This window comes from Ips typographus, linkage group LG5 (genome assembly GCF_016097725.1).
Source record: "Ips typographus isolate SLU linkage group LG5, UJ_Ityp_2.0, whole genome shotgun sequence".
Classification (NCBI taxonomy): domain Eukaryota; kingdom Metazoa; phylum Arthropoda; class Insecta; order Coleoptera; family Curculionidae; genus Ips; species Ips typographus.
Window position 1 is genome coordinate 8,894,266 of NC_138426.1, and position 17,214 is coordinate 8,911,479.

A 17,214-nucleotide genomic window follows, 5' to 3' on the forward strand; every position below is an offset into this window, starting at 1 on the left:
CCACCTCTGGTAGGATCCAGAAAAACACTGAATACTTAACAAACAATAAATACCATTTATTCAAGAAATAATATTTACAAATTAATGTACAGGGCGGCTAAAAATGTACTGCATCAAAAAATAAACGTATGAAATATTGGCCTTAGCGGCTAATTTTTACCAGAAAAAATAAATTCAAATATTGCACAAAACGTGATGTAATTCCAAATAATAAGAGTATACTTTTGTAAAACTGATCATTCCCATAAACCCTTCAGTATACAAATATTGAATGCTATACTCAGTTTCGTTCCCCGACATCTGCTAATAAATGGCACGATTCACTGCAAAAGTCTATTAAAAATTGGCTTTTCGTGAAACTTAGATTAATCTCATATACACTCCATAATAAGGAGCTGGCAATCAACGCACAGCACAGTTTTAAGAAGGATTCCCATCACCGGTTGTTACTGCTGCAATAACGTGCACCTGCTTCCCCTTGCTTCTGTTGTAAACTTGTCCGGTGCTGAATGGTTCTAGTTTTGGATGGATGTCGCCTTTTCCAGTTTTATCTAAAAAAATTACTTACAAACTGGAGGTTGAAAACTATACTGTTCTCGCGGAGTGAGTTTACCCGTGTATAATCGTATGAATCAAATCAAGTTTTCGTCAACAAACCTGTTGTGTTCATATTATAGAAAAGGGCGTGTCTAAAGCTTCGTCACGTTTAAAATTTTGCGTGTATTGTCAGTCAGAAAGTAGAGATCTTTGGCTGCAAATTTGCACTAAAACAACCTTATACCAAAGCAAATCAAAAATATGTTGACCGAAAAAACATTTTTTATTTATGAGAAGTCTCCGTTTGGATCATAGAATTCCGTCTAAATTGGAAACCTAATTTATTTACCAAAATTCGCAGATGTATCACCAATATGTAGTATTTCTTTAATTTTAAGCTCTTGATTTAGGTTCTGGATGGTTACATGTTTCTCTAAAATAAATACAACAAATTAAAAATTCAATAAGACATTCTGAGTGATGCTGTAGTATTTCATATCTCATTTTCAGGTTGCAATCCACTTATTTTATTTTAAACCCGCTGGAAAACATTTTAGACGCTTATTTTATTTTTCTATGACTTTATTATTAATATGTTTCAAGAAATTTTTATGAAAAATCTATAATGCAACCCAAATATCTCAGTCTTTGGAAACAATGAAATGTTAATAGATGTTTCTTACAAAAGTAGATATATTTTACTATTATTATCATACTATCGTTGTACATATCATATAATGTATTTCGAACATCCATTTTAATGCTTTCAGATAAATCAGTGGTCTTGGCCCGTCGATAACATCTCGATTTACGTTTTCTAGGTGAGAAAATCATAAGATTACTTGCTGGTTTTTTCCGAATCGAATAAACAGTTTTGCGGGAAATTTTCAAAGCAGCTACAACCTTCTAGTATCAAAAAAAATACATCAGTAAGAATATGCAAGGTCTTAAAATTTCTTATTTTCTTCCTGAACAGATGATAAAGCTTCTAAAGGTCCTCCTTTGGTTTTTTCCAATTCAAAATATATTCACAAAGGTTAAGAATTAACTGCTGGGCTTGTCTGTGGAGAATTTTCCAGACATTTTCTAAAAAAATACTTTAATAGTAAGTAATTCCGAATTTAGGAAATACCAAATGGTTAAATAAAAACCATAATAGACACTCCCACTTTTTTTTCAAAACAGGTCAGTAATTGTGCCAATTTGGGTTAGATCGTGACAGCCGACATAAAAAAAATAAAAAGGTTAATAATAATATTATGAAAGTACTTACAGAATGTTAAAAGCGTAGAAACAATAGCTCTTAAAGAACTGTGGTCGTGTAGTAAATAGAAAACTTTATAAATAATTAACAACACAAAGAAACGGAAAATAATTAATAGTAAACAAATCAAATAAATTTCGATGTGCGCTAATCAGTAAATGTTTTTTTTGGAAGACATTCACTTAGATATTTACCCTTTCTGAAAGTGAACAATAGACAAGGATGTAGTCAATAATGCATGTCTACTTCTAAATCACAGGGGGATGACGCACGGGTAAACTCAGTCTGCGAGAACAGTAGAGAATTCTATAGAAAAAATCTTGATAACTGGAAAGTTTTCCGTAAATTCTTCGTAAACAAAATTACCTTTACCAAAAAAACAGTTTAGATTCATACCTGTCCCTGACGTTTCTCCTGGAATGTATTTGGAAATTCTCACTAGAGGAAAAGGCAAATAACCACTAGTAAGCGGCATTACGTCTAATACAACTTTCTGTTCTGAAGAGTCGTCTTCTGAAACTCACATTAAACAAACCTTCTTAACTAGGTAACAAATAATGATTACCCAAAACTTCATTGAAGGAGACCACGCCAGCAGTACGGCCGCATACCGCCCACACGCTTTGTTCCGCCAAAACTTCGTACATCACCGAGGACACTTCCAGAACTTCAGTGGGCGGAACGCGGCTTGAAATGGTTAAGTGTAAATGGCAGACCACACCCACGCGACAAAACTCGTTTCCTTTTGCCGGTTCCACGGTGGCATCCAGCACGTACAAAGTCTGTTGATAAAACTTTAAAAAAAAATCCTCCAAAACCATAAAAACCAACCTTAAAATCACTAACATCAAAGTAGTACTGGTACGTCTTGTATGTGTCCGGTTCACTCAGTTTGTATTGTAACTTAAATTCAGCTTTAGCGGAGTTTGCATTTACTTCAGCCAAGACTAGCTCCCACAAAAATGAGTAACTTAAGCCGTTAGAAATTATCTGCAAAACTCATTTTTTCTGAAACCACACACGCTGACAGACAATTTATTGTAAATACCAGACTAGAATCACAGTGTTTAGGGTTAACAGGAATGTTAGTTAAGTTCAATTTGGGCTCCTCTACAATCAAATTGTCCACGCAATGACCGACAATGTTGACTTGGACAAATTTACGTTCGTCCACGGAGCACAGACGCCAAGTGGTGGACAGCGGGGATGAAAATGTTAGAGCGACTATTACGGGTTTTGGAACCCATGGCACGTGAATAGTAACTAATTTAAAACATTTTGTTTAACTCTAATATTGCTGGAATAGTGGTTATACCTTGATGGTCCTTGGTAAGCAGATCGGCCAGAACTCTGACCGTCATTTTTGTACTGGAAAACCTGGGTTTATTGCCTACTTCAATTTCTAGACTATTGGTCAAGTTTTGGTTTGGATGGATTTGAAGAGTTAAGCCAGGAGACGACGTTAGTTTTACTTTAGCAGTCTGAAATCAGGTAAATAACAGTACTTTTAGTGCTTACAGATATTCAGATTTCAGAAAATAACCAAAATCCACTACTACTACAGAAACAATCATCTCCTAAAAGAGGTTCTAATTCAATTATTAACTTTTTGACTTCCTTTTTAAAACTTTTTCGTCTGTCAATCGTCTAGTGAGTTGAAAAACATGCAATTACGTACATATTTCGCATTTTTTTTCAGTGAGTGTTGTTTGAAACACAATTATGTCTTGTGTTGCTGTTAAATAAGCTTTTTTAAAAATAAATAAAGATGCGACATTTATATCATATTCATATAATTTCATATACAGGGTGGTTCAGTTTTAAATGTCAATAATTCACCATTTGATAGCCCATCAAAAAATAAGTTAACATACATTATGTCATTTCCTGAAAAATGCTTCTCAAGGAAAATACCATAAAAGTTCAGTGTAAAAAATCGGTTTCTTGTCATAAACTGTCAGACAGCTGGAGCAATTTTAATTGTAACAAATTTAGAACAAATACATATGAAATTAATACTCATTATGTGATGTTAATGACGTTTGTCGAAACTGTCCAGTGGTGTAAATACAGAAAGATGGTTTTAATTTTTCTGCCTTTTTTTTACTGTACATGTTCAACTTGACAAAATAATTATCTCTTATGAAATTCTGATTTAAAACTTTGTTTACGAGATAATTGAGTTATTACGTTCAAAGACCCAAAACCAACCCAACCCAACTTAAAAATTGTCGTGAAAACGGTGAAAATTGACTTAAGTTTAAAAAATGTTAATGTAGTCAGTCGTTATAGTTTTCAGATAAGTTGAAAAACTTTAGTAGTGAAAATTGACTTGTAGCTATGAAAAAATGCTTTATCTAGAATTTTTAACTACAAATTCACACATTTCAACCTTGAAAATTGACTTGGACACCAAAAAGTGACATCAAAAGCTTAAAATTTGCATTTGAAGTAAGTTTTCATGATTTGAAAATACATTTCAATATCTTAGTCTAGAAAATAGTCTTAAATACAGGATATTGAAATCAGATTCATGAAAACTGATTTGAAGACTAACTTTTCATTTTCTTAGAACTCTGGTCTATTTTTAGGGCTTTAAAACTACTTTCAGCTCGGAAAGTCGAGTTTTAGGGTTATCTTCACCAAGTTTTTGACATAGCAGACTTAAAAAACTATTTTTACATTTTCCATGCCATTTCACGCTTTGTCAGTAATAAATTGACTTCTAGACGCTTCACTGTGCTTTAAGACTGAAAAATCGAATTTTAAATTATTTTTTATAGTAAAAGTTAAGTTTCTGAATCATGATTGATAAAATTAAACAATTTTGGCATTAAATGCTACGATATTAGTCTTGAACAATAATTTTTAGAATTAAATTAGTTCGAAAATTCGGACTGTTACCAGTGTTTAATTGAATAAAAAAATATTTGAATTGAGTGATCAATTTTACACTACCTATAGTCTAAAAAATTGAACGCCAGTAAACATTAGTCCAAAAATCCTGTTTTTTTTTTGAGTCTAAAAATATACCTTTTTTTGGTCCATTTTCTGTGTTCAAGAATATGATTTGTGAACTGAAAAACCAAACTGACAGTGACTGAAGATGTTGCATATTATACAACAATCTGTTAGCCGTTTGCATAATATTCCAGAATCTTTGAGAAGGTTGGTATAGTCTGTTCAGTGACTTCTGACTGTCGCGTCACAATCACCAGCAAAATACGTATGTCGGTGATTAAATGTGATATGAATTGGATTCTGGCAAATTTAAAACAATTCTAGGAAGATTTAAAACACTTGTAAAAGACCCTGGCACTTTTGAGAAGGCTGTCAATAGCATTTAGAGGTCTCTGACAGTTTAAAATGGTTCTAGGAACCTCTAGCACTTTTTAAAAAGTTTTCAATAGCATTTAGACATCTCTGACACGTTCAAAATGGTTCTAGAGGCATCTGGTAATTGAAAACACTAATAGGACGATTTAAGACACTTGTATAGTATTCTGGCACTTTTTAGAAGGTTTTAAGTAGCATTTAGAGGCCTCTGACACTTTCAAAATGGTTCTAAAGACCTCCCGCAATTAAAACAGTAGCGGGAACGTTTAAGACACTTGCAAAGGACTTTGGCACTTTTTAGAAGGTTCTCAGTAGCATTTAGATGCTTCTGGCAGATTCAATATGGTCCTAGAAGCCTCTGCCAATTTAAAACAATTCTAGAATGGTTAAAAACACTTGTAGAGGCACTTTTAGAATTATTGGTCTGTAGTTTCCTATAAAAAAATGACCGGGTGCGGACTACTACACCGCATGACAACAATGAATGTAAAGAAAGAACAAATAATTTATGGAAAAAAAAAAAACATCACTTACCGGTTCAATAGAATAGCTCCCAATCGTGAGTATTAAATTCATGTGTTGTTCGATGCCGGACAGCAAAGGTGCTGCCTGTTTGTACAATCTAACCGAAGGACTTTCCTCCTTAACTTCCACAGTTAAACGTGGGTTTAATTGGGGCGAAATCAAACGTAATTTGTCTGCCGTATGGACCGCTACGGATACCAGACAATATTTGCCAACACTTGACGTTTGTCCAGTCAGTTTAATTAAGTTGCTTCCAGGTGTAAGTAAAAACGGCTAAAAACAATCATTACAAACATTGGAAAGTCATGTGTGTGCGCACAAATACCAGCTTTTCAGCTACTTCCAAGGAAAAATTAAAATCAGTCTTATGATGAGCCGGCGCGCTGTCTTTTCTTTGTAACTGTGTGAATTTGGATGCTATTCCGGAAGTGGCAAGTTGTTTGTCCTGTTTGTAGTCCAAGGTGCGTTTAATTTTTAGTTTCTGGAGAAATGGGTCTTGCCACTTAAGATCCTGCAATCCAGTAGATTAATAAACACAACGAAAAAATTACAGAGTGCGGTTGTACCACCTTTTTCGTTAACAATTTGCCTTGATGGAAGCGCACGTTACCTTTCTGCTTGTCTTCTCGTTCTAAAGCGATAGCCACACGGTTACACACTAATTCTTTAGGAAAATTTGACTCTAGAACAAGCTCCACCTCTATATTGCAGTCCTGCATTACTCCACTGTCGCTTAACAGCCGAACACTACTTATTTTTATAATGTCGTTAAATGGTACATCTAGCAGGCCATCCAGTTTTGGGAGACACTTTAGCATCTCATCAAAGTAAGTCCACCTAATTAAATTATCCATTTCAAGCGCAGCAGAAACAGCGGCACACGCTTGAACGTATTTTCTGGTATCGTTGGCTTTCTTGTGACATTCGGCCAAGTTGAGTTGCGTTTGCGCAGCCAATTCGTGCCAGCCGTCGTTTTCAAAAGTGCGCACCGCATCGCCGAGAAAAGCGGCCGCTTTTTGAGTCTCTCCCAAAAGTAAATAGAAACTGGCCACTTGCTGACCTACCAAACGGGCCATTCTCAGTCTACCAACGTGTTTGTAGGTGCCCATTGCTAGTTCAGCCAATTCCTATAGATTTAGTTTTGGATAAAATGCAAAAAGAATAATGAAGAAAACGCTACTAAATGCACAACAAAAGCAACAATTCAGACAATGCAATTTGAACCAAGTAGAGGTGTTTTTGGTGGAATCCACACTTTTAAGTAGTCTTTACAGCTCCATGGAGCCTAATTTGACAGTTGGGACGTTAAGGAATGCTTTGCTTATAAATGCCAAATGCAAAATCTGTTTCTTAGAGGAATTACCCAGAAGTTGTTTTTACAGCTCCATGGAGCCAAATTTGTCAGTTCTGACGATAATAAACACTTTCAAACTTTCCTTACATCTCGTAACAGCTGTCATAACTGTCAAAACCCGTTCACCAGTGACCAAAAACAGTAAAATTACGAATTGTTACTTATTTGAGGAATTACACTGGAAGTTGTGTTTAAAGCTCCATGGAACCTAAATTTGACAGTTGGGACGTTAAGAAACACTTTAATACTTTGTTTGCGTCACGTGACAGCTGTCATAACTGTCAAAACTCACTCATCAGTGACCTGAAAGTGTCACATGCCAAATAGATGTCTTTCTTTGAGAAATTGAATTGTGAGATGTGTTAACAGCACGATGGAGTCAAATTTGACAGTTCTGACGTTAGGAAACACTTTCAAACTTTCCTCACATCTTGTGATAACTGTCAAAATTTTAATACTTACGTCACTTAACGTCACAACCTTGAAATTTCGCTCCATAAAACTATAAATACCATGTGCAGAGTGATTTATCCAAACTGTAAAACTATTTTAAATTGGAAATTTTGCGTCACAGCTGCGTGATTTTTGACAGCTGTCAAGAGACGTAAAAAAACATATAAGTCTCTGTTAATGTCAAACTGTTAAATGTAACTCTATGGAGCTATAAATACAACTTGCAATACGATTTATCAAACAAATATAACTAATCTGCATATTCCAGTTGTATATTAGTGCTAAATGAGTTTTAACAGTTACACCTGACTACAAACCACGCTGTCAAGTGTCATTAACTGTCAAATTTAATAACTTAAACTGTCATTTAACATTCCCAATAAACTCTACAAATAAAACAATTTGCGGCGTTTACCTAAACAAAGAGACGTGACTATTTGACACTGTTTAATGAGTTTTGACATTGTCAGGTTACTATAAGCATGCCATTAAACGTCATATCTAGTTCAGTTCGTCAAAGTAGCCCACGTTTTTCCAATCACAAGAATTAAAAGCTTTTCTTGGACTTTTCGACATTACCAAAATGACTGAATTAATCAAAAAGTTGATATGAATGAAATTTTCAAGTATTTCCACTTGGACAAAGAGTTTTAGAGTCTGAGAAAGTGATATTTTTTCGGTGAATGAAGGTTTAGCGTAAGTTTAAAATGCCAAGACCACTTGTCCAACATTCTATGGCCTGAATTGTTGCAAAACTACATGAAATTTTAAGCAATATAATTTATATTAACTATTTAGCTATGCTGTTAGATTAGAAGTATTAATAGACAAGTAGTTAGATAAGATGTTATGATTGTGGTAAAAAGCAAGCATTTATTCACAAAGGACTAATAAAAATAATTCTTTTACTCTTCTTATTATCGGTAAACTACTAAGAATTTCACTAAAAAACCAAACTAAGAAATTTGTTTAAAAAAATCTGAGAACTAAAAGAATAAAATTAAATTCTTCCTGAACAAAATTACCTTGTGTTACCATCTCTACCAATTCCTACTGAATTTTTAGCTTTTTATTGTTGCTTACCAAGTAAGTTTTAATAAAAACATCTTGAGAACAAAGCGCCTCTTTCAATCGATCAGTGGGTGATGGATTATTTGGAGGACCTGGATTATCTCCCATACCAGCCGACAAACCCACAACTATATGCAACTGTTCCGATGTCGGAGACCCTTGAGGCATTAAGCCACATAATTCACCTAAATTCCTTAACTAACATTTCCAAGACACTTAGTACATGTAACCCTTGTTTAGCACTGTAAAACTGACCTTTTGACTAGCATACTCCCACAATGCAGCAGTATGTAACGAGTATTCTTCCACCTGATCGGCGTGATTAAATTTATCACAAATTTGCAACACTTCCATTCCAGCTAAAAACAGCCAGCACCATACAGCTCCCGGTGGAGCGGTGATTTCTAAAATGCTCAATTCTCTAACGCATGTATGCAGAAAAGGCAGACATCTCGAAGCCATCTAATAAAAATTAATGCAATCAACTTGATTATAGAGCAATTAGTAACTTAAGTACCTCCCAAACTTTATTAGTATGCAATAACATTTGAGCCTGTCTGGCAAAAATGTAGGCTCTCAATTCCAATAAAGATGGATTGTCATCTAGCTGGCAATTGGCTAGTTTCAAGCCGTGCCATTTTTCTAAAGGGTACTGAAAGTGGCACAGCCATTTCAGGTTATCACAAGTGGTGAAATTTGCCACGAATTGCGAGAAAAGAGCGTCCAGCTCATCGTACTGCACCAAAGCTTCATCATTCAACCCTAACATTTCTAATACTTGAGCTAGTTCTTCCTAAAGAAAGTCTGAAGTGCAATATACAACTCTAATGAGCAGTTTAAAAAAAACCTACTTGCAAGAAAAAATATTTCATAAAACTCCATCCAGGCTCATTCCGCCTTTCTCTTTGTTGTCTCACATAATCTTCTAAACGTGTAATAGCTCGAGCATAAGCCACTAAAAGTAGATGACGTACTCGGGCTACTAAACCACGCCAAGATTCTGCAGTTTTATTTTCCGCTTTAGCGGGGTTTATCACTGAGATACATCGATCTCCTAGAACGTTTCCAATTAGTAAAATTCAAGCATTTTCATTCATATTGAACCTTGTTTCAGTGCAAAATCGGCTCGAATCTTATCAAGCACTGTAGTTCTTGGAATTAGTTGTTTTGTTCGTTTGCCATCATAGTTTTCCACTACCACTATTAACCAGTCTGGAATTTCTTTACTGTTTAGCTCTTTTAACCAATTCTCAATATCTTCTCTAACACTAGTTTTGTAAGCGTCAATATCCTGCAATTAAGTTATACCAATACCAAATCATGTGTTTATTAGTGTAGTTTCCCTACAATGTAGAGGGCTGACAACAGTAAACATTGTATTATACAGAGTTGGTCTGTATATTTAGACAGCCGAGACCAAACGGCACAATGACGTAATTTGACAGTTGGTCAATATAATATTGATTTGTTAAATTACCTTATTGTGACGTCAAATTTACACTGGACATTAAATATCTTTGATTATTCATGATACCTGTGATTTTTAAAAACATTAAAATTACAATTTTTAAATTCCAACGATTCGAAAATGGCTAAACCAAATGACAACTTATTAAATATTTTTGGAATCAGAAGAAAAAGATCCACCAACCCAATCAGAAAATATACAGGGTGCTCCATTAAAAATTTGTCAACTTGGTATTTTTTTCCTTTTGAGAGAGAGAGACTTTTTTATTAATAGTTTTTTCCTATCTGCAAAAATAGAGCTGTTTGTGCATAAATTAATATTTCTTAAACTACTGCTCCTAGTGACCTATCACATTTTTCTGGGCCACCCAGTATCCATAAAAATAGGCTCTCCTGTACAATATTGGACACAGTTGGAGTGTAATTTTTAACACTGGGAAATTTCCAGATATAATGTGTCAAATTTAAAATACTGCTCTTTATAAGATCAGCTTCAAGTAATTTTCCTTAAACATTTACTATTCAAATTTTAAAAATTATTCAAATATTTTAAGAAATTAATGTATCCATATTAGTGTATAATTATTGATATTACTCATATTAGGTGGCACTAGTGAATATTGTTATGACTTTTGCATATTTTATTGCTATTGTTTAGCTATAGTTGAAATGTAAAATTTAAGTCCCTGTCTTTAAAGCTCTTCTTTCTTTTGCCATTGTAGTATTAACCCTAAGTTAGCAAACATTAAATTAGGCCATCATATAACAATTCTATGTAGGTTGGATTTGGGTGATGATTACTTTTGTTGACATGGAAAATTAAGACTAAAATTGGGAAAATTAAATATGCTGTTGTTATAGAAATTCATACCTGGGATTTTTTGTTTAAAAGGTAAATAGAACAATAATCTAAATAAGCAATTCAGCCTTAAATTCATAAACTAGTAGTGATTAGATAATAGAGATAGAGGCAGAATTAACAAAGACTCTATATCCAGGATTGTCAATATTATGGGAAGTAAATATTAACAAATAGGAATACATTTAAAAATCAACTTTAGCTATAACTCAAAAAACAAATAAAAGTTACAACCAAACCTTTATACCTAATAAGTTTCAATTAATATGAATAGAATATTTGGACTAGAGATATGTTTACAACAATGCTGCAGGTCAAAGTACCAAATCAATCAAAACAGAGTTTCTTTTAGAAAAACTTACATTACATTCAGTCCAGTATATGTGAAATAGGGGTTGCCTTATAAGATCCCACTGTGTAGTTTTCGGTAATGAAATAGGACTAAACGGTACAAAATTAGCCCCAATACGGACATTCTTAACTGGACGCCCCAAAGACCTTCTCCATTCGCAAGCATCCTTAGGCAATGCATTAGACAAGTTCTCTTCAATAGTAGAAAACACCTCCAACTCTCCTGCACCTGTAAATCATTTGTAACTTGTAGCAAACCCTAAATTGGATGTAAAACTGGAATTTTGACCTACATGTAACAATGGGACGCCTATCAATCCCCAAACGGTTCAGACTGTTCCTCTCTTCCTCCAGAGTGCCATTCATTTTTAACTAAACTGATCTATTTAACCAGGAGGCGTAAAGTAGTTCATTGTTCTTTAAAAGCGATCAAGTTCAATTAGAGCAGGTATGAATTTCATTAAAATGTTTATTAAAATCCTAAATATTTTCCTTTTCAATTTCTATTCCCTGTCAATATCGACGTTAATTAACTGACATTTAAAGGTAAATCAGCTGTTTTTTATTTTTGACAGAAAATGTTGTCTTCATTCTAGTGGGTCACGTGATAGTTTATGAGAAAACCGGTATGAGTCCTTGTGATCAACTCTGTCCGGTGATGTTTTTAACTACAATGTCATCAGTTGACAGAAAGTCTATCCTGTCATGTATTTGTTGTTATTTTCTTTCTAAAAAAGATGTAAACAAAACAATTAAGTACATATAACATTAGTTACTTTATTAACAAAAATAATATAATAAAACCATTAAAAATAATTTTAATTTGTTTAGGAGGAAGGTACAGATATTAGGTAAGTCTAGAGCACTAATTTATTTCATATGGATTTAATTAAAAGTTGCTGTAGCCCATATAACTTATTATATTGTAATACCATCTAGAATATTTCTATCACTCGGAATATATAGTTATTCAGACAGAACAGCTGTATCTGTACAATCTCAAAGCACAGTATTCTTTTCATTGATGAGTGGAAACTGTAAAATCACCTTATCAGGCTTTTACCAAGATTCCTCACACATAATTACAATGTTTTTACTTGATGTGCTTTAGGGGAGAACAACATTCAATTAGTCTCCCCTAAAGTTACAATTGTTAAATCCCCCTTGCTGGACAAGAGCCCCTAAGGAGTTGTCAAGAGAGGTCAAATTTTAGGGGGTGCTCCCATTGATTATTTATATCTTGAAACTGTGCCCAAAGGGTCTGCAAAAATTACAGATAGTCCTAATCAGAGTTGAGTGTAAGTATGTAAACTTTTAGCTATAATTTATCACTAGTTTAAGTCAGATTATTTTACATATTGGACAATATATCAACTTAGAATTGCACTGATTTCAGGGTAAAACAAAATTTTGACAAAACTAGTCAACTCTTTGTTATCACAATACTAGAGTTGTTCTAGTAATAGAAAAAATTATCTATAAAGTGCCAATACATCCACTTTTCCAATGGCTTATTGTCTTATAACTCAACTTTTTATATTTGTTGGTAGTGGGTGCATTTAAGCTTGATGAACAATTATGCAGAAATAGGACAGTTATGGTTTTTTGTCATGTTAAGATCTTAGTTTTTAATATGCTAAAAATGACCTTATTGTTATAGGCCTCAGATTATTTAATTATAGTAGATCCAGTGCAATCTAATTGCTTTTACTCACTTCTGTAAGTCTTTTGCAACTTCATATTCTTTCCAAGTAAACCTACATGAATTCTGAAACAAAAAATGTGAAAAAAAGCAACTTTTGACAAGCAAAACATGCAAGCCCAATTTAGGATAACTATATCATTATTATTTCTTTTCAAAAAATTGTGTAGCTTCTGAGAACAAAATATATTTAGTTTCAGAAGAATGCCTGTAGATATAAAAGAACTAACAGAAGGCTGGCTGGAGCTTGAAAGTGACCCAGGTCTGTTCACTTTACTCTTGGAAGATTTTGGCGTTAAAGGAGTTCAAGTGGAAGAGATTTACGACCTGAACAAACCCCTTGACAGTCAAGTTTACGGTTTCATTTTCCTGTTTCGTTGGGTGGAGGAGCGCCGGTCACGTCGAAAAGTGGTCGAACAGACCGAGACAATTTTTGTCAAAGACGAAGATGTGGTCAATAATATATTTTTCGCGCAGCAAATGGTGCCAAACTCGTGCGCCACTCACGCTTTGATTTCGATTCTGTTGAATTGCGCCAACATCCATTTGGGCGATACGTTGTTCAGGTTAAAAGCTCACACTCATGGGATGTCGCCAGAAAATAAAGGATGGGCGATTGGAAATACTCCGGAACTAGCCTGCGCTCATAATTCTCATGCTATGCCACAGGCCAAACGCAGATTGGAAAAAAGTAGCGGAGTATCAACTGGGAGATTTACCGGTAGAGGTAAAAGGTCTTATTTAATATCAGATTTGTATCTTTAGTCTGTTATTATATTCTATTCATCGAATTTTGCCTGTTGTATATTTTTTTACAATGATTTCGTTAGAATCATTGTACAACTAGCAGGGGCCTCTAATTACTACTTAAAAGATCTCTTAAAATTGCCAGAATCCTCTATACAAATAATAATTAACCAAAAAATGTCTGACTTATTGTGAACAAGCTTTATGTGCTTGTTTTTCAGGTGAAGCCTTTCACTTTGTGAGCTTTGTTCCTATCGGAGGTCGCCTCTACGAATTAGACGGATTAAAACCATTCCCCATAGACCATGGACCTTGCAATGAACAAGATTGGACTGACAAATTTCGAAGCGTAATCCAAGACCGTTTAGGCATTACCGCCGATGAATATAACGAAATACGATTTAATCTAATGGCAGTAGTTCCGGATCGAAGATTGGCGATCCAGCACAAACTAAAAATGCTCAGAACTAACAAACAAATAGTGTTGGATGCTTTACAACAAATCATGAAAATCAAAGATAAGGGTGGCAGTAGCAAGGTGGCGGAAACAGGAGAGATGCCTAAGATTGTTAAAACAGAGGAAGTGGAAGAAGCCAAGTCGGATGTACCGAAAGTTGAAGAACAAACGGTGGTGGCCACTACAAGTAGCAGTAGTAGCAATAGTAGTACTAGTGTGACGTTGTGTCCTTTGGATTATTCAACTCCCTTGACTATACAGACATCGCCGGCTCCGAGTACTTCCGGCACTGATACACCTTCCGATGCCGGGTCTTCAGCTTTTAATTCACCTACTCAAGGCTGGAATTGGGCTAATACAGCTCAGAACAGTCCGAATTCTAGAGATTTGAAACGATTTGTTGTGCTTCGTATGGCTGAACAGGAAAAAAATCACGGTAAGTTTATGTAGAATTTTCTGGACAGTGTTGTATTGCAAAAAAATGGTAAATTTGTACAGGATGATTGTTTCAGTTTTACTGAATAACAGTTTAATTGTTGAAAATTTGGTAAACCAAATTTAGATTTGGATTATTGACATTTAAAACTGAACCACCCTGTAGAAGAAGAACCACAATAAAATGTATAACCTATTCATTTGCCTTTGATAATGAAATTTTTGAGCTCGCAACACTGTAACGGTCAGTTTACACATGTCAAAACGTGACCATAAAAAATTGTTTAAACTCTGAAAATTGTAAAAGCTGAAAATGTAAAATACAGTTCATGGGACGTTGATAATGCAATTTTCAGCTTTCAAAACTGTAACTGTAAAGGTTAGTTGACACCTGTCAAAATCAGTCACGTGACTTTTAAAAAGTAATCAGTCAGTTGACCTTCAACAGTTTGAACAACTTTGAAAGAGTTAAAAAAGCTTTTTTCTTAAAGCACAAGAAGAAAAAACAAACAAACCAAACGAAAAAAAGTGTAGTAGCGGCACAGTGCACGCTAGAGTACACACGAGTGACGGTGATCCAGTTATAGCGGAAAAAAGGAACCAAGAGATCTTGGAACCGCACACATTCGCGCCTAAAGACTTGCTGGCGCTTTTACGTAACCTGGATAACGAAATATGTTTATGTGAAATGAATTTGAAAGACGAGAACGACAAACAAAACAAATATAAGGTAACTAATGTGATGGCAAATTGCGATTACCATATTTAGTATACTCGATTTTATATTATTTTTCAAAAAAGCAAAGCTTGTAGGGGTAACCGTAATTTGCCCTTCCTAGATTTCTCTAATTAAACAAAACGTTTGACAACGCAGATTGACGATTGCCGAAGAACTCACAATTACGACGAGTTTATTTGCACTTTCCTGTCTATGCTGGCGGAACAAGGAAAGTTGGCCGATCTGGTGGAACAAAATTTAATCGCCCCCAAACGACCGAATACCGGCGTACCAGCCCCAAAAAGCATTAAAGTAGGTAAGAGCAAAGAGGTGGGAAATAACCCTAAGCGAAAGAAAAAGGGCCGCGGTAAAGTTAAAGTGAAACGACGTAGATAAATGTATGTTTTAATAAAGATCTAGTATTACATAAATATAAAAGGGTTTTTCTGACCGCATAACAACAAAAGTAGGTACTTATTACGTGACAATGACTTAAAAATGGGAAGGACCACTTTTGTAAATAAAATATATCACAATAACTTCAGACTTAATTTCCGCCTATTTAGGAAAACACATTTCATAAGTGGGAGGTTTATCAGGAATATTTAAATCCAACTCTTTACTCTGAAACCATTTCTTATCCTCCTCACTCAATTCTTCAATTTTTGAATACAACTCCAAGTTTATTTGTGGAGTTGGATTCCCAAATCCTCCTGAGGGATTTGTGGTTGAGTTTGCCGTATTACCAAAAATTGATGCTGAATAATTAGGAGGAGCAGTTGAAGGACTATTAAATGCACTAGTTTGTTGGAAAACATTTTGAGGTGGTGAACTAGCAGCAAACACATTTGGCTGTGGAGTTGTATTTTGAGGAGGAGATGTGAACATATTAGTGGATGCAGGGTTTTGTGGTTGGGTTGCAAACATGTTGCTTGGTTGTTGATTTGCCCCAAATAGGTTAGTTTTTGCTGGTTGTGCTGCAGCAAAAATGTTAGAAGGTTGCTGAGTACTGAATGGGGATGCTCCCATATTTGTGGTGTTGGTAGCAAAAATGTTTTGGCCTTGACTAGGTGATGTGGCGTTAGTAGCAAATATGTTGCCAGTTTGAGCTGATGCCCCAAAAATATTACCACTTGGCTGTGACTGTCCTGCCCCAAATACATTTCCTTGGGCAATCCCAGAACCACCACTTGGGGAAGCAAAAATATTACCAACAGTTCCACTTGAAGGTGAATTATAAATATTTTGCAAAATCCCCACCACTTCAGGAGAAGGACTTTGTAAAGCTTTAATTTTCAATAAAGTATTCTGAAGAAGACTCTGTAGGTGCTGTTTCTACAACCCCACAAAAATGCAAGTGTTTACCCCTCAAAAAAAAAAGCTTACAATACTCACATACTGTTCAACAGCACCATTTTTCTGAGCTTCATAAAACCCTAAACGAATTTCTTCAGGACTTTGATCTTCAAAGCCAGGAAAAGCAGGTTTTTCCTTGTAGGGTGCATAGCAAGACAATAACCATTGACCACCCTTTTCCGCTCCAGTCATATCCTGGACTACAGAGTTAACTAATGCTTCTAAGTTGGGTGTTGTGGGAGCAGAAGCTCCCATAGCATTTTGAGTTCCAAAAGTTGATTGACGCAATATTGAGGTTGATGGTTGGGTGTTTTCATACCTTGAATAACTGTATTTGCCTGGAATGTTTGTATACTTAATATACATTGTTTAATCAAGGAAATTTGAAGCACATAGTTGAAAAACATCACTTACTAGGAACTTGATGTTCAAAATTGCAAAACGAACCAAATTTGCAGTTACCCTGTAGGAAAAACTTACAGGCGACCATTTTTCCCTTTTTATTGTTTACTAGTTTAAAATTTTAGCAACAAAAACTAAAAAGTAAAACATACAAACAAAATTACAAACCTAACCTAACAA

At 34.8% G+C, this 17,214-nt stretch overlaps 3 protein-coding genes across 4 annotated transcripts; 1 reads left to right on the forward strand and 2 right to left on the reverse strand.

Annotated features, from left to right (window-relative positions):
* Positions 1–35: 35 nt before the first annotated feature.
* SIDL (SIDL trafficking protein particle complex subunit 10) lies at positions 36–11,854 on the reverse strand. Its single transcript, XM_081980205.1, has 16 exons — positions 11,511–11,854; positions 11,229–11,446; positions 9,645–9,831; positions 9,392–9,594; positions 9,058–9,333; positions 8,796–9,002; positions 8,553–8,738; positions 6,232–6,789; positions 5,988–6,173; positions 5,672–5,935; positions 3,117–3,282; positions 2,850–3,064; positions 2,633–2,791; positions 2,367–2,583; positions 2,198–2,314; positions 36–551 (listed from the first exon to the last, which is right to left on the reverse strand). Exons 1-16 carry the CDS (start codon positions 11,581–11,583, stop codon positions 421–423), a joined length of 3,363 nt encoding a protein of 1,120 aa, XP_081836331.1. The 5' UTR covers positions 11,584–11,854; the 3' UTR covers positions 36–420.
* A 75-nt stretch (positions 11,855–11,929) lies between these two features.
* On the forward strand, positions 11,930–15,714 carry caly (ubiquitin carboxyl-terminal hydrolase calypso). 2 transcript variants are annotated; one of them, XM_081980212.1, is made up of 6 exons: positions 12,019–12,068; positions 12,431–12,515; positions 13,114–13,646; positions 13,888–14,559; positions 15,050–15,288; positions 15,433–15,714. In XM_081980212.1, the coding sequence occupies exons 3-6, from the start codon at positions 13,124–13,126 to the stop codon at positions 15,670–15,672; spliced, it is 1,674 nt and encodes a 557-aa protein (XP_081836338.1). In that variant the 5' UTR covers positions 12,019–12,068; positions 12,431–12,515; positions 13,114–13,123; the 3' UTR covers positions 15,673–15,714. The 2 variants fall into 2 exon arrangements, with proteins under 2 accessions (XP_081836337.1, XP_081836338.1); XM_081980211.1 differs by lacking the exon at positions 12,431–12,515 and having other exon boundaries at positions 11,930–12,068.
* LOC145729444 (uncharacterized) lies at positions 15,670–17,212 on the reverse strand. Its single transcript, XM_081980214.1, has 3 exons — positions 17,047–17,212; positions 16,672–16,970; positions 15,670–16,611 (listed from the first exon to the last, which is right to left on the reverse strand). Exons 1-3 carry the CDS (start codon positions 17,120–17,122, stop codon positions 15,835–15,837), a joined length of 1,152 nt encoding a protein of 383 aa, XP_081836340.1. The 5' UTR covers positions 17,123–17,212; the 3' UTR covers positions 15,670–15,834.
* Positions 17,213–17,214: the final 2 nt, after the last annotated feature.

Coding starts and splice junctions, on each gene's coding strand:
- SIDL (XM_081980205.1), bottom strand. CDS start 11,583: ATGAATGGCACTCTGGAGGAAGAGAGGAACAGTCTGAACCGTTTGGGG. Junction 3,065..3,116: donor GCTTACCAAGGACCATCAAG/GTATAACCACTA, acceptor GTTTTAAATTAG/TTACTATTCACGTGCCATGG. Junction 552..2,197: donor AGGAGAAACGTCAGGGACAG/GTATGAATCTAA, acceptor TAATTTTTTTAG/ATAAAACTGGAAAAGGCGAC.
- caly (XM_081980211.1), top strand. CDS start 13,124: ATGCCTGTAGATATAAAAGAACTAACAGAAGGCTGGCTGGAGCTTGAA. Junction 13,647..13,887: donor TGGGAGATTTACCGGTAGAG/GTAAAAGGTCTT, acceptor CTTGTTTTTCAG/GTGAAGCCTTTCACTTTGTG. Junction 14,560..15,049: donor TGAACAGGAAAAAAATCACG/GTAAGTTTATGT, acceptor TTTTTCTTAAAG/CACAAGAAGAAAAAACAAAC.
- LOC145729444 (XM_081980214.1), bottom strand. CDS start 17,122: ATGGTCGCCTGTAAGTTTTTCCTACAGGGTAACTGCAAATTTGGTTCG. Junction 16,971..17,046: donor TTTTGAACATCAAGTTCCTA/GTAAGTGATGTT, acceptor CAAACATTCCAG/GCAAATACAGTTATTCAAGG. Junction 16,612..16,671: donor ATGGTGCTGTTGAACAGTAT/GTGAGTATTGTA, acceptor GTGGGGTTGTAG/AAACAGCACCTACAGAGTCT.